The sequence below is a fragment of the Gekko japonicus genome, unplaced genomic scaffold (assembly GCF_001447785.1).
Source record: "Gekko japonicus isolate JY-2015 unplaced genomic scaffold, Gekko_japonicus_V1.1 scaffold1479, whole genome shotgun sequence".
NCBI classification, from domain to species: domain Eukaryota; kingdom Metazoa; phylum Chordata; class Lepidosauria; order Squamata; family Gekkonidae; genus Gekko; species Gekko japonicus.
This window is the reverse complement of record NW_015176016.1, coordinates 833711-854490: the sequence shown is the minus strand read 5'-3', so window position 1 is coordinate 854490 and position 20780 is coordinate 833711. Positions and strand designations below refer to the sequence as shown.

The window sequence follows — 20780 nt, the reverse complement described above, 5'->3', positions numbered from 1 at the left end:
TGACAGTTCCTTATTAGAAATCCCTAGTTTCATTCTCAGGACCACAGTTCTTAGGGCCCCCTCTATAAGGGAATGACAATTCAACCAAATATAGAGTAGGCTGTCATTACCTGCACCCAGCAGCCTTAGGAACATATCCTATGGGAGGAATGTGGAGTGCTACATAATGTAAACAGCCTAAGTAATTTGTTTATATACCACCTTTCAACAAAAAGTCCCCGGGGCCGTTTACAAAACACTAAAATACAATTAAATCAATAATACAGTAAAAATTCAGTTAAACAGTGAGATCAATAACTAAGTTTTAAAGTGTCTTTCAGTATATTTAAATATACGGTATATTCTACTTGCTACGTATTATTTTTGTTCTATTTGGAGTAACGCTTCTCCAGGATCTCCCGACCACAATTGACGCAATAAAGGAACTGGAAGCCCCTTGTCTGTCTTCAGGTCCAATATTGGACCACTTCAGCCAACTCTCCCAGGAGGAAGTTGACAGGATCTTGGCAGCGGTGAGGCCTACGACCTTCCTCCTTGACCCATGCCCTTCCTGGCTGGTGAAAGCCTGTGGGGAGAGCATTCAGACCCCTCTGGGGGAAATTGTCAACTTGTCCCTCTCTTCTGGGACTTTCCCCGAGGCTCTGAAGGAGGCAGTAGTTTGTTCGGTCTTGAAGAAGCCATCATTGGACCCTACGGTCCTGGCCAACTACTGCCCAGTATCAAATTTGCCATTTATGGGTAAGGTGGTTGAGAGAGCGGTGGTTGAGCAACTCCAAGCTTTCCTGGAGGATGCTTCCATCCTTGATCCTTTCCAGTCTGGCTTCCACCCTGACCATGGGACAGAGACCGCTCCGGTCGCCCTTACAGATGACCTCTGTCGGCAGCTGGATCGGGGCGGGTCGGCACTGCTATTACTATTAGATCTAACAGCAGCATTCAACACAGTCGACTATAAATTGTTGACCCACCACCTTGCCGACGTCGGAGTTCAGGGGACTGCCTTGCAATGGTTCTCCTTCTTTCTCCATGGTCGGAGACAGAGGGTGACGCTTGGTGAGAGGGTCTCCTTGCGATACCCACTTGAATGTGGAGTGCTGCAAGGGGCGATCCTCTCGCCAGTTTTATTTAACATCTACATGAGCCCCCTCCCCCAGTCAGCCAGGAGTTATGGGCTGGGTTGCCATCAATATGTGGATGACACCCAGCTCTGTCTGTTAATGGATGGCCATCCGTCCTCTGCCCCTGACATTCTGGCTGAGGCTGTGGCAGCTGTGGCTGGATGGTTGCGGCAGAGCCGGTTGAAGCTAAATCCATCAAAGATGGAGGTCCTGTACCTGGGTCGGGTGTGTGTGGATGTGGATATCAGATTCCCCACACTGGAAGGGGCACCTTTGGTGACGACTCAGAAAGTGAGGAGTCTGAGAGTAACACTGAATGCCTCTCTTTCTATGGAGGCCCAGGTTACGGCAGTTGCCAGATCTGCATTTTTCCATCCTAGGCAGATTATTTATTTATTTATTTATTTATTTATTTATTTCAATTTATATTCCACCTTGCCTGCACATATCTCTCCCCCCAGGACTTAGCTACAGTGATCCATGCAATGGTCACTTCCATGCTTGATTACTGCAACTCACTCTATGTAGGCTTATCCTTGAGGCTGACCCGGAAACCACAGCTGGTGCAAAATGTGGCGGTGCGCCTGCTGATATCGATGCCTATGCGGGCTCATATCCGGCAGGTGCTTCGCCAATTGCATTGGTTGCCAGTTGACTTCCGGATTTGCTTCAAGGTGTTGGTAACTACCTTTAAAGCCTTATACAGCCTGGGACCCATATATCTGAGGGACCACCTCTTCCCATATATGCCCCAAAGAGCGTTACGCTCTATAGATCAACATCTCCTGGTTGTCCCCAGCCCAAAGGATGTCCGTCTTGCCTCGACCAGGGCCAGGGCTTTTTCTGCCCTGGGCCCTGCCTGGTGGAACATGCTCCCAGTCGAGATTAGGGTCCTGCAGGATCTTCTTCAATTCCGCAGGGCCTGTAAGACGGAGCTGTTCCGCCAGGCCTTCAGTTGAGACAGTGTACGTCTCTTATGTGGCCTCCCTGAGGTGGTTGTCACCCATCTACTTATCAACCCAAATAAGATGCCAGGGAACCCGCAGCCAGGTGATTTGTTAGAAGTGTGACTGTGTTTTAATGTTTATTAATTTTAAATTGTTTAAATTGTTTAATTTTAATTGTATTAATTGTATGTTTTATTATGTTACCCGCCCTGAGCCCGCTCGCGGGATGGGTGGGCTATAAATACAATACAAATAATAAAAAATCGCGGGATGGGTGGGCTATAAATACAATACAAATATAAATACAATACAAATAATAAAAAATAAAAAATAAATACTTCAGTTATTTGTAAACAAAATACCATAAAATAAATACCATAAAATACCACCACTACCATTGTTATTACAATTGCATCTACTGGTGGTGTTACTACTAAAAACTGATTGTCATGGTGGAAGCCCTGAGCCATACGCTGCCAGCCCCCGTCCACGCCCCCCCCCCCCCCCCATCTACAACTGAAGCAGACCAATAGAATCTTAGGTAATATTGGAAATGCTAGCACTTTAATATTGTTGATTTTAATATTGTTTTATATTATTGCACTATTTATTAATGTGCTGAACTGTGTTTTATCTTATGTAAATTTTATTCTGTTGTGAGCTGCCCTGAGCCAGCTTAGGCCGGAATGGGCAGGATATAAATCAATTAAAAAATAAAAATTAAAAATTAAAATGCAATATTATAATAGTGCTGCTCTTCTATCACTCCATTTCTTATTGATCTGACTCAGGGGCCTTCTGGAAGAGGCAGGTCTTCAAACCCACCTGGAAGGCCTTTAGGAAAGCAGCTATTCTCAATTTCTGCAAAATGGAGTTCATAAGTCAAGGGGTAACAAACAAAAATGCTCTCTGGGTTCCCACCAGCAAACCTCTGCTAAGGCTGGTTCCTAGATGAAGACCCCCTGGGTCATCCTCAGATTTTGCGCTGGTTGATACTGTTGGGTTGGCCCTTTAGATACTATGGGCCCTCAGCCATTTAGAGCTTTGGAGTTCAAAACTAGCACCTTGTATTGTGCCTGGAAATACACTGGAAGCCAGCATAGATGGTTTAATACTGGCTGAATGTGATAATTCACTGGTTTAATATGGTAATATGCAGCTGCTTTGTTTAAAATGCTTATGCTCCCATTTTTTTGTTGGTCTTTGTCAATTTGACATCATGGCCAGGAGACAAAGTTAAAAACATCAAAAAGTAGAGAAAATAATCACAAGTTCTATTGATTTCCAAACAATTCAAGTCCTACCTAGGAGAAGGTTCTGTCTCAAAAAGATCTTTTGAAAAAGGACAGTATGATAGGCTTTATGAAAGGCCATCAGAAGTGATCCCTTATCATCTGCCCTTTGGAACATATACTGGAAGACCACTCTAGACCATCAGGGCAGAAGATGGTGGGAGTTACAATTTGTAACACAAGTTGTCGCAGAAAGACATGGTCATTCAGATGTGTAGGTTGCAGGTTGTGATGGGCTTTAGAAGTCCAGACCAGTGCCTCAATTTGAATCTTGAAGTTAAATAAGTAGCCAGTGCAGTTGTTTAGATTGGTATAATGCAACAAAATTAACGTCATCCTGTAAGAAGATCTTGTCTTCAAGGGCAGCACTATATAGAGCCTGTCACAGTACTCTAGTCTGAAGGATCATGGATCAGCATGGCTAGGTTAGAAGGATCTAGACTGGGAGATAATTAGCAAATTAAGTGTACATGAAAATCAATGTTGCTAGCAACAGCACCAGTCAGATTTTCCATCTGTATGGTTGGATCCAAAAGAAGAAAGGTTAAAGCGCTTGGGGCTCTTTAGCTTGGAGAAACAACAGATGAGGGGTGACATGATGGAGGTTTACAAGATTATGCATGGGATAGAGCAGGTAGAGAAAGAAGTACTTTTCTCCCTTTCTCACAATACAAGAACTCGTGGGCACTCCATGAAATTGCTGAGCGGTCGGTTTAGAACGGATAACAGGAAGTACTTCTTCACCCAAAGAGTGATTAACACATGGAATTCACTGCCACAGGAGGTGGTGGTGGCTACAAGCATGGACGGCTTCAAAAGGGAATTAGATAAGCATATGGAGCAGAGGTCTATCAGTGGCTATTAGCCACAAGGTATAGATAGGAACTGTCAGTCTGGGGCAAGTGATGCACTGTATTCTTGGTGCTTGGGGGGGCAACAGTGGGAGAGCTTCTAGTGTCCTGGCCCCACTGCTGGACCTCCTGATGGCACCTGGTATTTTTGGCCACTGTGTGGCAGAGATTTGGACTGGATAGGCCATTGGCCTGATTCAACATCGGCTTCTCTTTGTTCTTATTTTCAAGCTCTTTTCATGATCCACTAAAAATAATCTTTACAGTGAAACAAACAAAATCAGCTCCAGAGGATCAGTTTTCCCAGCTAGTATCACTTCTGTCTTTCCAAGATTCATTTTGAGCTCTTTTCCCTTAGTTTTCTTTCAGTGATGGGGCTTTCTTGCCCTCAGTCCGAAGTAGGCTGACAGAAGTAGCTTTCAGTTTTTCCTGTATATTAGAGGGCTTGCCAGGGATACAGCTAGAATGAGTCCTGTGCTGGATGCAATTATGCTGGAACTATTCTTGAATTTTTATTACGCTGTGTTGGCTTTTTATTTTAATTTTTCCTGACATCTTTCTTTGTTTTAATACTTGATTGTATTGTTTTGTTGTTAAATCTGTTAAAATGAAGTAATGTACATCATTTCCTATTTTACATTGTTGGGTAATGGTGCAACATCTTTGTCAACAAGTTTCCTTCTTCCCTCAGTTTGATCATATATCCGTGATAATTTGGAATTATGTTGTGTTAAATGGGAAGATCACTGTGTAATAAACCAATGAGGCCTTTCTGTATTAGAATCCTGTGATCTTCTCAGTTCTCATTCCTTATTTTGTGTTTTTTTTTCTCAAATCAGCTCCCATTCCTTATTTTGTGTTTTTTGGCCTGCTAACTGCGGTTGCTTATGAATTGACTACAGACTGTTGTCTCTAGATTTAGATAATGCTTGGTAATCTTGACATCTCAGTCAGAAAGCTTCTTGAGCAGACTGAGGTGTTTTCCAGCAAAACACATATACTGTCTGAACTCCTTACAGTACAGGAGTTTTTAAAAACAAAATGTCTGACCTCTTTGTTTTCTCATCTGCGAAAACAAAGTTGTTTTTATTTGTCTACATATACATGAGTGGCTCATTAAAGCAAACTCTGAGGAGGTTATTGATTCCTATTGATCCCATTCACAAACTAGTAGTAGCATTCTTTATAATAGGAAGAGAGAGGATTTCTCGTTGATGATCTTTGGATTTGGGAATCATGACCACAATCCTTAACCACCTGCTGGAGTTAGACCTGAGATGATAGATTCCCACAAGACATCTTAACAACTATTTTTTTTAAAATTTATGCATGCATACTTACACATGTGCTAGGAATGTACTTTTTTAATATTTAGGGGTTTTGTTAAAAAACTTGATTCAGTAAATTTGTTATTAAATTATTAATTGTTATTCAATTAGTTATTTATTTTTGTTTTGGTTTCTCTTGGTTTCAGTTAGACATGCATTTTCTGTCTGTCATTGTTTTCCCATCCAACTTGGATAAAACTCTCAGAGATTCTCTTGTGTCTAGATTGGGCCCTTTCAATATAGGGTGCAGATGGAAAAAAACACGTTGAGCCAGATCCAGGAGCAATCTGCATACCTTATTTATTAAGGGTAGAGAGATTCTTTCTCCGTCCTACTTGCCTAGCAAAGGGTTTTTCTGGGACATTGTTCCCCTCCAGGACCTTTTGTGAGGTGGAGGCCCTAAGTTTTCTATGAGGGTCTCTTGTGTCAAGTGAACTGTGAAGGTTCCTGGATGATATGTTTGGGGCTGTCCATGCTTCTTTCCCTTTATGATTGCCTGTCAACAGGTTATGTACATGCAGGAGGGTATTCCAACAGCCAACTGTGTATCTCCTGGGAACATGATAGATCTTCGACGTGGTCTCTGTGCTTCACACCCATGGGATACAGTGCGCATGCGCTGGATCGATCGGCATTGTAGCAAGCTCTTAACGGATTTTCGTGCCCAGACCTCGGGCATGCGCAGGAACCGCACCAAGCATGCCCAGATGGGTGGGCGCGGACTGTCACGGCAGGACCAGGGGGCGTGACGCAAGCAAGCAAAAGTCCAGGAGCAGTCCGAGGTCAAGCCGAGCAAATCAGGCAGCAAGGTTCAAACAGGTTTAAATCACAGTCCAAAAGCAGGGTCAGACATACCAGAGTTTCAAGTCCATAAATCACAACGACACCAGAGGAGTCAGAGATGAACGCAGGGTCAACGAAGCCGAGGGTCAAAAGCCGAGGATCAAGCCGATAAGAATTCCACAAGGTCTGGAGCAGAGATACAAGGATTCAGGTCCTGACAAACGATGTTTGCCAGCACAAATGACTGCCGGCAACAGACTTGGAGATATACAGTGCTAGCTAATTAACTCATTAGCTAGCAGGGAGCGAGGTCAAGATCCTGTCAATATTCAGGGCTAAGAGATCTTCTGGCACGCATGCGTGCGTTCTGTCTTTGATCTCTCAGCTGCTGTCTCCGTACATTCCGGAGCCTGGTTACAGGTGGTGGTGAGTCTGATGACGAATTACTGGGATGCAGCAGAGACTGATCCCTTGCAGGTGTTCCCTGGGAGGCTCTATCCTCCTCACCACTTAGATAGCTTTCTGCTACAGGATCCAGTCTTTGCCTCTCTGCTGCAGTACTGTCCTCAGGAGCCTGTAATTCCACAGGCTCCTGGCTGGCAGGTGCCTCCTCAGGGGCATCAGCAAGGGCAGGCATGACACGGACATCCCGCCAGTTCCTTTCTTTCTGCCACACTGGAAGCACCTTCCTTTTGTCGGTCTGATCGGTAGCTATTTTTCCTCAGAGGCTCTTCGGATTTCTCTTCAGTTTTCTTTATTTTTCGCTTCTACCTTAATTTTTGGTTGTTTTCTTTTTAAAAAAGAGACTTTGTTTAGTTGAGGGGGAAGTTTTTTCGTTTACCTCACTGGCTTTCGGGCTCCCCCCCACCTCTTTTTCTTCTCCGTCGTGCTTCAGTAAGCTCGCGTCACCTGATGACCACCCCCTTTGCATTTTTTGTCTTGGCGAGACACACCGACCAGAGTCCTGTCAACACTGTGCCAAGTTTTCCAATCAAACCAGAAAAAACCGAGCGGCGCGTCTCCGAGTAGCGTTACTGGAGTTGGCGTTAAATCCCGTTTCAGTCATGGATTCAGAAGTGCTGGTGTGACCATCAACATTGACAGCTCCGGTATCGAAGCCCTCGTCCGACATTATCCAATCGACATCGAAGCCTCCGGCACCGACGGTGCAGTCTTCGGCGTCCACTCTCGTGAAAAAGAAGCTGAAATCAAGCAAGGAGCACAAGTCTGCCAAAAAGAGCTCCTCTAAGGCCCTAAAGGCGACGAAATCTGGAAAAGTTGCGGGTCCTGCACCGGGTAATGCCCCTAAGGTGCCCCCCGCTCCAACGGCAGTATCGGCATCAGAGGCTCCGGTCGCTCCACCAATACAGACCATCCAGCTAATGGACTCTCCTATACACCAGCTAGACCATGACACGCTGGTCGATATGCGTCCTTTCTCCGACATCGATAATGTCAAGATCCTCAGTCGTCCCTTGGGCATGGATCGCTCTCCCTCTGCTCAGTCATCGACTTCGACATTCTCAGAGTTCCATGCCGATATCGATGTGGGTCAGCATAGACAGATCCCTAAAAGCACTCAACGTCATCCTCCCCGTCTGTTTGCTGATGATCGACCTTTCGACATCGATGATCAGGCTAATAGGGGCCGCTCATGGAGACGAGATGCTACACTGTCTCCCAGACGCTCCTGTTCTAGGAGTAGATCCCCACGAGTCTTCCTGCCCCCACCACCTACGGCTCTCTCCTGGGATCACCGCCAACTGTGTTATCTTTATGGGGCTTATCCACCCGCATCCATGCCGTGGTTGACTCTTGCAGGTTATTCTGATTGGGATCGTTACTCTGCCCACAGATCACGGTCACCCCATAGATCGAGGCCCTCAACATCTCTCTCCCATCCTCCGGATCATCCATCTGATGACCCTCCTCGACATTGACTGGATCAATATCGTCTTCCCAGTCCCCCTATCCCACCATCAACAGATCCAACCAGTCAGATCAAAACCACTCCGATACAATTACCAGAGCCCGATTCCTCAGACTCTGTGGATGAGGATTGTGATACAGGGGCTTCAGAAGTGCACAGCTCCCCTGACCAGCCGTCTCCTAACCAGGCAGTAGCTGATGACCAACCTGTATCTCCATCTGACAATCTAACTTCCTATGGAGACCTCGTAAAAAGAATGGCCCACTCCCTTGGCCTTTCAGTCGTAGAACCGCAACCACAGGTTACAGATGCCGTGTTCGATGTGGTACAATTCGATACATTGACGGCTATAGCACTACCCATGTCTACGGTCCTGTTACAAGCAGCTAAGTGCCATGGGATAAACCATCATCGGCTCCAGTGTCCACACGTCTCTTGGACCATATTTATAGAGTCCAGGAAACAGAAGCGGAATTCTTATTCACCCATCCTCAACCAAACTCCCTTGTAGTCATTTCCTCATCCAAGTCGAAGAGAACCCATTCTGCACCTTCTGACAAGGAGAGCAGAAAGTCAGATGCATTCGGATGATGTTTCTACTCTACGGGAGCGCTAGGGGTGAAGACCACCAACTACTTAGCGTGTATGAGTAGATACCAATACACTTTGTGGGAGAGGCTTTCTGAGCTTCTGGCTAACCTTCCAGAAGACAAGTGTCAAGCAGCCCGCATCATCCAAAAGGAGGGCATGGTGTTGGCAAAACAACAAATTAATACCTCCAAACATGCCCTAGACACTTGCTCATAGACAATGGCTTCAGCCATAGCTCTCCGAAGTCATTCCTGGCTACGTAACACAAATCTACAGCCAGATACTAGGTCATACGTAGAGGACCTCTCCTTTGATGGCCTTGGTCTGTTTAACAGTACTACAGACACCATATTACAAGATATGGGCAAAAGCATAAAAGCTTCTTATGCTCTGGGCATTTTTTCATCCATGAGGCAGCAATACCGACCTCGTCCCTGGTCCAGACCCTGGCAAAAACTCACCCCAAACCGTCAATCTCCTGACCGGCAATAGAGGCCACGTACATCCTCTGGAGGCCAGAAGCCTACATTTCAGAAACCTAGATTTGGATGGGGACAACAGTCTTCCCGTAGTAAGCAGGCAAAGTCTGCCAAGCAGGGTTTTTGACTTCCACATCTCCCAGTCACATCCAACCTGTCTAACCCCCTTCCTCCAAACCTGGCGCCTCATCACCACAGACAAATGGATGCTGTCCATCTTGACCCAGGGTTACCGCATAGAATTCATTCAGAACCCCATTACTCCTGTCTTCGTCTCCACATCCCCTTCTCCAGCCCTCCTGAAAGAAGTGTCCGTCGTTCTGCAGAAAGGAGCTATCAAGCCGGTGCCACTGCATCTACAGGGCAGAGGATTCTATTCCCACTATTTCACTGTTCCGAAGCGGGATGGAGGCGTTCGACCAATCTTAGATCTGCGGGCGCTAAACTGCTTTGTGAGCTACCACTGCTTCTGCATGGTGTCTTTGCAGCGGATTCTGCCACTTCTCCAGAAGAACGTCTGGATGGCCACTCTCAACCTCAAAGACACGTACTTCCACCTCACCATCCACCCGTCCCACCGCCAATACCTACGCTTCGCAATTGGTCAACATCACTACCAATATGCAGCCCTGCCATTCAGCCTTTCAAGTGTACCGAGAGTCTTCACGAAGACGATGGTGGTGGTCACTGCCTTCCTCCGTCTGAAGGGTATCTCCATCTACCCGTACATCGACGATTGGCTCACGGTAGCGACTTCCAGGGTTGCATTAGTCTCAAACATCAACTAGTCGCTAGTCCTCTTGCAAAACCTGGGTCTGCAAGTAAATCCAGAAAAGTCTCACCTTCAACCGGTCCAGAAAATACACTACATCGGTGCGCTACTGGACTCCACAAATTGCACAGCCTACCTGCCACAAAAACAGAGCAGCCGACATCGTCAACCTAGCCACTGTCATGCGTATCCGGCCTTCAGTGACGGCCTTCCAAATACAAAGGCTACTCGGCCTCATGGCCGCTACTACATCAGTCCTGGCTTTTGCCAAATTTAAAATGCGTTACCTGCAATTCTGGTTTATCCGCAATTTCAATCCAGAGCGAGACACACACTCCACCCACCTATTCCCGCCTATCAAAGTATGGGACTTTACTTTGGTGGACCGTCCCTTCCAACCTATTCCAGGGAGCACCCTTCCATACTCCATTACCTCAAATTACCCTGACTACAGACGCCTCCCTCTCGGGTTGGGGCGGCCACATGATGGGACTTTGTGTCAGAGGCAGATGGGACACACAGAAACGGAATCGGCACATCAATTTCCTGGAACTGCTTGCGATACAGTTCACTGTCACCAGTTTCCTGCCCCTGATCAAGGGGAAGTGTGTCACGGTCCTCACAGACAATACTACTGCCCTCAGCTATGTGAACAAGCAAGGGGGCACCATCTCCCAACGCCTCTGCCACCTCCCCCTCCAGACTTCTGCATCATCCACAACGTCTTCCTAGTCGCCACACACATCCCCGGGCACATGAATGTGCAGGCCGACCACCTGAATTGGGCAGGACTCAGTCTGCACGAGTGGGAAATGAATCCAACTTAACTTCTCCCACTCTTCCGCAAGTTGGGGTTCCCCCAGATATATGTTTTCGCCACCAGGGTGAACAAAAAGTGCCCTCTGTTCTGCAGCCGAGGTGGCAGGGACCTGCAGTCTTTAGGGGATTGTCTCCTCTATCTGTGGTCCAGAGGATTTCTCTACCTCTTCCCTCCACTGCCTCTGCTTCTGAGAGTGGTCCACAAAATCATCAGCGACAGAGCGGACTGCATCCTCATAACCCTGTGGTGGCCAAGGCAACCATGGTTCTCAACCATCCTGGATCTGTCAGCAGGGGTCTACCACGAATTTCCTCCGGCACAAGACCTCCTCTTCCTATCCGAGTCTCCTCTCCTACACCACGACGTGCCACGAATGAAGTTGACAGCTTGGAGAGTAGCGTCAACAGCTTTTCTGTCCGCATAGCAAATGTCTTGCTAAACTCCAAAAAGTCCACTATGCAAAAGTCGTATCATTACAAGTGGAAAATTTTTTGTTCATGCTTGGGTGAGGATGTCCCTCGAGCCACCTCCGCAGGTCTCGAGAAAGTTTTCGAATTCCTTCTGTCTCTTGCTGACTCGGGACTGTCACATTCCTCATTAAGGGTTTATTTGGCCGCACTTTCGGCATACCATGTTCAAGTTGAGGGATGCACACTGTTCTCACATTTTTTTTTGGACTGTTGCACCTTTACTCTCCCATCAAAAGTCCTGTCGTCCCCTGGGACGTTCCCCTGGTCCTTCGCCAACTCACCAGGAAACTTGCGACATAAAATTCCTTTCCTGGAAAACAGCCTTTCTGGTTGCTGTCACTTCAGCAAGGTGAGTTGGAGAAATACTAGCTTTCAGACATGACACTCCTTACTTGTCATTTTTGCCAGACTGCGTATGCCTTGTACCTGACATCTTGTTCCTGTCAAAGGTAGTGTCAGAATTTCACCTACAGGCAGAGGTCTTCCTCCTGGATTTCTTCCCGGCTCCAACATCCCCAGAGGAGAGGCTGTTACACACGTTGGATATGAAGCGTGCGCTTCTGTTCTACTTAAACAGAACCCGTCCAACAAGACGTGACTGTCAGCTGTTCATCTCCTATGCGCCAGCAAGGCTGGGAACTCGCATCACGGCTCAGCGTTTGTCAAGGTGGATTGTAGGTCTTATCCGCCTCTGCTACCTTATTGCTAAACAGCCATTGCCTGGCCCTATCAGGGCTCATTCAACTAGAGCTGTTGCAGCCTCAACTACCTTCCTCCAGGGAGTTCCCCTGATGGACATTTGCAGAGCCGCTACCTGGGCTACGCCTAACACGTTCATAAGGCACTATGCCCTAGATGTCCGAAAGAACTCTTGTACCAACATGGGATGTCACATCTTATCCTTGGCTTCGCAGTAATGACCTGCCAGCACCCTCCTCCAGGTAGGTCACTGCTCGCTAATCTCCCATGGGTGTGAGGCACAGAGACCACCTGAGCCTCCGGGGAGGACGGGATAAAAATGTAAATAATAAATAAATAAATAAATAATAAGATAAACAGGTTGCTTACCTGTAACTGGTGATCTTCGAGTAGTCATCTGTGCATTCACACCACCTGCCCTCTGTCCCTGCTGCTGTCAGCTTCTACATTTTTCATAGGGGTTGATTCGCGGCGGTTCGAAGGAACTGGCGGGATGTCCGCGCCCACCCCTCTGGGCATGCGTGGTGGGCTTCCTGCGCATGTCCGAGGTCTGGGTGCAAAAATCCGTTAAGAGCTTGTTACAATGCCAATCGATCCAGCGCATGCGCACTGTATCCCATGGGTGTGAATGCACAGATGACCACTGGAAGATCACCAGTTACAGGTAAGCAACCTGTTTTTATCTGGCTCTTACTGGGCATGCCTTAGTCCCCTCTACAGTAGTGGGTGTTGTATCTTCTTTGTTACTTCCCTTGGGGTATGTGTGTTGCTTGTTGCTTCTGTACCTAGCTGACTTGGGGGGCGTTTTCATCTTGTAGCTCCATGATTGGTGGGTGTTGCTAGTGCCGCTATGGACGCCAGTGCAGTTGCTATGCTTTCAGCTTTATGGAGTTGGGTCTATTTTGGAATTTCTTTTCTCTGCTGACTGACAGAACATATGATAGAGAGAGCCAGTGTGGTGCCGTGGTTAAAGTGTTGGACTAGAATCTGGGAAACTCAGGTTTGAATCCCCACTCTGACGTAGAAGCTTGCTGGGTGACTTTGAACCGGTCCCACACTCTCAGCCCAAACTACCTCACAGGCTGGTTGATGTGAGGATAAAACAGAGGAGAGAACAATGTAAGCTGCTTTGGGTCCCCATTGGGGAGAAAGGCGGGATATAAGTATAGTAAATAAATAGTAGCGACCAGCTGTGCTGGTACCGCACCTAGTTTAATTTTCATGTATGTTCATTTATCCTGTATGTTCATTTATCAATTAACATTGTGCTAGGCCCATTATGATTAGGCCCACTGCATTAGCCTTGTTATGATTGTCCCCTCCTTCAGCATATTCAGCTTCTCTAGAAGTTAATCTTTCTAGTTCTTCTTGTTCTGCCCCTCGTGTTGACATTATTTCCTGCCCTTCAGTTATCCTGTTTTCTTTGCAATAATGATCTCTGTCCCTCCTCCTTTTCATTGTGATTCTACTCATTTGACTCAAAGTAACCTTGGATCCAGGCCTGTGCAAGAGTATATTAACAATTTCCTTGAGAATTGCCAGGGATTCTTTATGTAATTCTTTGCATTTGTTTCTTATATAATACTAGTATATGAAAATATATGGGAAAATATTAGTTTTCCAAGTCTTCATTGCAGAGACATATACACCAAGCAGTCTTGAACACCATTGGTCCATCACTGCACTTATTATGTTACCTAATTGTATATTATTAGGTGTATAAGTACAGTTATACTACAATAATAATTGTTCTATTATATGGTGTTTGGAGTTCATTTAACCTTATCTCTAAATACTTTATTTGTCTTATGATAGGATCCTTTTTTGTCTGGTTAATTATATACACTTGTACCACTGTTAGTTTTTTTATATAATGTAATTTATCATGTAATTTTATTTATCTCTCCTATAAACATAAATTATATGTTTTGTAGAATTTGGAAGCTGATTTAACAGATGCAAGAGTGCAAATGGAAATCTTTCACAGTAGATGCAATGATTTGGCAGCACAACTGGGAATTAAACAGACTGAATTAACACAAAAGGATTTAGATGTAGCCAGAGCCAGGTATGTATGCCAAATTTTTATAAAGCATTTGTGAGCATGCTCATTTAAATGAATATGGTAAATGTCCATTGTTTGGGATTTGTGCAAAAATTCATTGTAATGCTAGTCTGCTTTGCACACTATGGAGAAAGTTTAGAATGTCTCCTGTTTATGCATACTATCTTGGTGCCTTTTGGCTTCTATTACAGACATTATTTAAAAAATGCACATCTTTAATTAGCATTGGGTCAGAGAGTTCTTAGTCTCCACTGAAAGTCACAAAACATCAATATGATTAGTAACATAAGCAATTAATTTGAGAGGCTAAATGCCTGAAACTGACAAAAGTTTGAAGCCTAACTTTCACTTTTTAATTAGAGTCAAGTCTGACAGGTCAGCAGGAGCCTGCTGCTGAAGGTTTATAATGTTGTGATTTCAGCTTTTATCTGAGGTTTTTCACATTTTAAGTTGGATCATGAGGATTAATATTGCATGTATGAAATATGAAGGAAAAAGCTAGCCTGAACCACTTGAACCATGTAAGCTTTTGATATAGGGCAATTCTATGGTCCTGCTAATATGACCGCCATTATAATGGAACCTACACTGGGGTAACTAGTTGTTACCCTATGCTTTTCAAGTGGTAACATCAAAAGCACAGTTAAGAGCAGTAGGAAAAAGGCAACATAGCCATGATTTCTCTAGCAGTTCCTGTACACCTGTCCATTCCTGTACATCTGTACACATGCTTCCCTAGCAATTCCTGCACACTGATCTACATTAATCAACAATACACATGTTATGATGAATGAACTGTGTAACTTCAGCCACATGGTTTCTGACACACATGGCATGAGTATATTGAAGAAAGTGCCCACAGTTCTTATAATTAGGTAGTTAATGTCATAGCTCACTGACTAGGAGAACCAGTAAGGTCCAGAGACCTTCAAATTTCCAAACAGTAGAATGATTCTTTGGCTAGGGAATGACCCAGTGTCACACAACAGATAGACTACCATTCCAGTTTTACATCAGTGAGATGTGTAGCCCATTCACCAGGTGGAAGCCAGCAAATGGAACCCAGAGGATATAAGCCCCTGAGGAGAAGAGTCCAGGTCTTGCTGTGGGACTGAGGAATCTTCATAGATAGTGCTAGTATCTCAAAATGTGTCTGTATGCTGTGAGGAGAATCAGTTGTTGTTTTTTTGCAAGGGAAAGGAAAAGGAACCATTTAGACAAGAAAGAATAGAACGTAAAACAGTATGCTCCAAAGAAGCAATGCTATGAAATTTCCCTTTGTTCATAGTAAAAGAATATTTCATCGCGAATCAGGCGAGGGGACTGAGTCCCACAAATGAGATATAGAAATGTACCCTTAAGGTAAACCTTATTTTTTGAGGTGCTCATTGCAGACAATTTCAGATGGCTCAGGTATACAGTAAGAATTGTGAAGTGGTAATTTTGTGAAATGGAAAATCTTCTAGTGTTTCATTTTTCTGTAGAAAACTTTTAGTTTCTAAACCTGATTGTAAAGGATTTCAAAGAACATATAACATCAGAACATAAGAGACACCAATGTTGGATCAGGCCAAAGGCCCATCCAGTCCAACACTCTGTGTCACACAGTGGCCAGAAATACCAGGTCCCATCAGGAGGTCCACCAGTGGGGCCAGGACATTAGAAGCCCTCCCACTGTTGACCCCCCCAAGCACCAAGAAGACAGAGCATCACTTGTCCCAGAGCCCCTATCTATATTTTGTGGCTAATAGCCACTGATGGACCTCTGCTCCATATCTATATATCTAATAGCTAAGTTGCCCCCTGAGTGCGGATCGCTAAATCAGCGCTCCGGGGACACTTGGGGGGGAGGGGGAGGTTTGTGCACACGTGGGCCAGTCCCCACGTGTGCACAAAAATCGAAAAAGTTTTAAAAAATTTCGGGGGGATGTTTAAATCCCCCCGAAAGTGACAGAGCGTCCCCTGCGCATGTGCAGGGAACGCTCTGTACCTGGCCTCGCCGCCGCTGCGCCCCCTCCTCCTCCTCGTCCCTGATGGATTAAAGTACCCTGGTCCTGCTCCTACATTTAAGAACATAAGAACATAAGAGACGCCAATGTTGGATCAGGCCAAAGGCCCATCCAGTCCAACACTCTGTGTCACACAGTGGCCAGAAATACCAGTGCCATCAGGAGGTCCAGCAGTGGGGCCAGGACATTAGAAGCCCTCCCACTGTTGACCCCCCCCCAAGCACCAAGAAGACAGAGCATCACTTGCCCCAGAGCCCCTAGCTATACCTTGTGGCTAATAGCCACTGATGGACCTCTGCTCCATATGCTTATCTAATTCCCTTTTGAAGCCGTCCATGCTTGTAGCACCCACCACTTCCTGTGGCAGTGAATTCCATGTGTTAATCACTCTTTGGGTGAAGAAGTACTTCCTTTTATCCGTTCTAACCCGACCGCTCTGCAGTTTCATGGAGTGCCCACGAGTTCTTGTATTGTGAGAAAGGGAGAAAAGTACCTCTTTCTTTACCTGCTCTTTCCCATGCATAATCTTATAAACCTCGATCATGTCACCCCTCAGTCGTCTTTTCTCCAAGCTAAAGAGCCCTAAGCGCCTTAACCTTTCCTCATAGGGAAAGTGTTCCAACCCTTTTATCATTCGAGTTGCCCTTTTCTGCACTTTTTCCAAAGCTATAATATCCTTTTTAAGGTGTGGTGCCCAGAACTGCACACAGTATTCCAAATGAGGTCTCACCATTGATTTATATAGGGGCATTATTATATTGGCTGATCTGTTTTCAATACCCTTCCTAATAATCCCCAGCATAGCATTGGCCTTCTTTATTGCAGTCACACACTGTCTCGACATTTTCAGTGAGTTATCCACTACAACTCCAAGATCTCTCTCTTGATCAGTCTCTGCCAGTTCAGACCCCATCAACGTGTATTTATATTTAGGATTTTTGGCTCCAATGTGCATCACCTTGCACTTGGCCACATTGAACCCCATTTGCCATGTTGACGCCCACTCGCCCATCTTTGACAGATCCCTTTGGAGTGCCTCACAATCCTCACTGGTTTTCACCACCCTGAACAACTTTGTATCATCCACAAATTTAGCCACTTCACAGCTTACTTCCAACTCCTAATCATTAATGAACAAGTTAAAAAGCAGTGGACCAAGTACTGATCCCTGCGGTACCCCGCTGCTTACCACCCTCCACTGAGAAAATTGCCCATTTATACTCACTCTCTGTTTTCTATTAATTAGCCAGTTTTTGATCCATAAAAGGACTTGTCCTTTTATCCCATGATTTTTGAGCTTACTTAGGAGCCTTTGATGAGGAACTTTATCAAAAACTTTCTGGAAGTCAAGGTAAACAATATCTATTGGATCCCCCTTGTCCACATGTTTGTTCACCCCCTGAAAGAACATTAACAGGTTAGTGAGACAAGATCTTCCCTTACAGAACCCATGCTGAGTCTGCCTCAATAGGTTTTGTTCATCTATGTGCCTACTAATTCTTTCCTTAATAATGGTTTCCACTAATTTACCCGGTATCGACGTCAGACTGACTGGCCTGTAATTTCCCGGATCTCCTCTGGAACCCTTTTTAAAGATGGGAGTGACATTAGCTACCTTCCAGTCCTCAGGAATGGGAGGCAGATTTTAAGGAAAGATTACATATTTTTGTCAGGAGATCCACAAGTTCACATTTGAGTTCTTTCAGAACTCTCGGATATATGCCATCTGGGCCTGGTGATTTAGAACCTCATGGGTCCCCAGAGCTGTTGTACACAAGTAACCAAACCTTTTCCTTATTTTATTAAAACATTGTGAAGTTTTATTTTATTTCTGCCATAAACAAAGATTTATTCTACTGGGAACACAATGCTCTAAAATCATACAGCAGAAAAAAGAAGAAATCTAGCTTAACTATCTAACACATTCTCAAGACTTGTGCTAGATGGCACAAACCTTAAGTCTAAGAGTCAAAGGCCACAGCTGATGCATTCTCTATGTTTCTGTCTATTGCAACATAAGCATATCATAGTCCAGGCCTTCAATCCATCAGAATCTGAGCTAGCCTTCCTTTCCAGGTTCTTAGCTCATTTATAGTTTTTTGGCCAGGCAACATCAGGTGATGATGACATCCAATCAGCACACAGTCTTGCTGGAACCCTCTAGAAAATTACCTCATCACTCTTGGCCTCTTCCCTTCTATCCAGGTTCTCATGAGAAGCTAATTACCACTTTTCCAGCTCTGGTTTTGAAGGTGATGAGGGCTATGTAGGCCAAGAGATCCATTAGAAACAACTGCAGGATGGAACCAGCTCGTGGTTACCATTCATATTAACCTGGGGGGGGGGGCAGGGGTGCTTTGACTCACACTGATTGTTTCATAAAATCAATAACAATGAAAGAATGGCATTGCCAGTACAAAAATAGGCAAGCTTTGCCTTGCATTGAAATTAATGTTTTTGTGGTGATTATCCGTAGGAAATGTGTGAAAGAGAACATGTATACACCACATTCATAGTGAGACAATCAGCCAGGGCTATTTTTGGGCAGGAACGCACAGGAACGGAGTTCCGGCTGGCTCCCAAGTTGGCCACGCCCAGCAGGAACTCATTAGCATAATAGGCCACACCCAAAAGCAGGAACTCATTAGGATTGGCTACATTAGAGGTGTGTGGCCTAACATGCAAAGGAGTTCCTGCAACAAAAAAAGCCCTGGGTTTTGACAACAAACAAGGTAAACAGAATAAGAAGCAAAAGGTGAGTGTGGCTGGATGACCACACTTCTGGTAACATGGGAATGCACCCTAATAGGCTAATGAGCGGTGCGGTCAGGGGTGTGGCCTAATATAATGAGTTTCTGCTGCTGGGTGTGGCCTATTATGCTAATGAGTTCCTGCTGGACTTTTTCTACAAAAAAAGCCCTGACCAGCACAAATGAAGGGGAGGTAGACTCTAACCACAAGAAATGAAATTAAGTTTGAGTCCAGTGGCACCTTTAAGACCAACAACATTTAATTCTGGGTATAAGCTTTCGTGTCCATGCACACTTCATCAAATTTCAGTGTGTATGCACACAAAACCTTATATCAAAAATTAAACTTTGTTGGTCTTAAAGGTGCCACTGGACTCAAACTTTGTTCTATTGCTTTACACAAACACAGCTACCCAGCAGAATGTACAAGAAATGAAAGTAAACTTAAGAACCAGAAGAGATAAGAAAACAAGAGGAAGATTTGTAAATGGAGGGTGGGAGGGAATAAAATCAATATTGCCACTCGCATGGTGGAAGGGGTATTGTAACTAGCAGTCTGATAGGGAATTAACAAGTGTGTTTCAGAGGCTAGTTGTCTGTTTTTCAGTTTGTTTTTCTTATATATGCAACAGCTCTGTTTTGGTCATCCCTGCTGTCAACTAAAATCTTTTACAAAATTTCTCTTTGACATGTTTTTCTGCTTTTTGCTCTTACCGGTTCCCTTACAGTTGTCAGTTCCCCATGGATTTTGCAACATTACCTACCCATTAGATTTATTTGTTTTCCATGGGGTGGGACTTTAATTATACTTGGGTGCAGTCCATAACCAGCCACATTGTGTTGATATTTCCCTGTGGATTTACGTCATACTACCCTGGTAATACTGACTGATATTAGGCAACAGTCCGCTATCTTCTCTCATCTATGGAGGATGGAGGTGCTAATCAGGACACTTTGCCTATCCCGCATTATTCTTTAATTCAGATGCTACTGGTGTTGCACAACTAGCCACTGGGAAATAGTATGTATGCTGTACCAGGAATGTAGACCTTAGAAATGCTAGTATAAATTAAAATCTACATTGTACTTGTAGGCATGCATTAAAAGATGAGCAAAAATGCACACTTTTACTACAGCTCATGAATTTTGATTATGAGTACAGTGTGATAGCTAGTGGTTAAGGTATAATGAACATATGTTAATTAATCTTTAGTATTCACCCAGAGATGCATAGGAGAATTTAGAACTTCCTATCAGTGTACTGAATTCTCAGCATGGCCCTATCTGTGCATACTTAAATCAGGAGATTGGGGCCATGGACAGACAATACAGTGGTTTGTAGAAAAACATGAAATCTAAAAACAAAACATGGTGGCAGGCGGGGTAAAAAGACCCCCAAATAATAGCAGAAGTGTTTGTTAAGTGTTAAGAAACAGATATCTTCACTGGGCAACCACAACACTATTCAAGGCTTGGTTTCTGTCAGCACAAGGCAGGGGGAGGGGATAGGTCCCTTTCCAGGGCTGTTTTAGCATTTGAAGGAGGACTCATTGGGGCCAGGCCCACCAGCAACCACTAGGCTACTTGCTACCACACCACTTTCATGACTTACCCAGGCTTGGCTGCTTGCTACTGCTCAACAGCAGCCATCCCATGAAAGACAGTGTAACATAGGGGTTAGAGTAGTAGACTAGGACAAATGTTGACTTCTCAGTTGTGGAAGTTCATTTGGCTAGTCATGCATTCTCATCTTAATTTACCTCACAGGCTTATTGTGAGGATAAAATGAAGGAGAGGGAAATTATGTATGCTGCTTTGGGTCCCCATTGTAGAGAACGGTAAGATATAAATGAAGTAAATAAATTATATATATATA

At 44.8% G+C, this 20780-nt stretch overlaps 1 protein-coding gene across 1 annotated transcript in view; it reads left to right on the top strand.

Moving 5' to 3' along the window:
• The window catches only part of CNTLN (centlein), a gene marked incomplete at its 5' end in the record, with an annotated part of 249541 nt that overhangs the window by 2671 nt on the left and 226090 nt on the right, over window positions 1-20780 (top strand). Inside the window, one exon of the mRNA XM_015426574.1 lies at window positions 14015-14148. Coding sequence (XP_015282060.1) covers window positions 14015-14148 — 134 coding nt within the window. The remainder of the gene's footprint in view (window positions 1-14014; window positions 14149-20780) is intronic.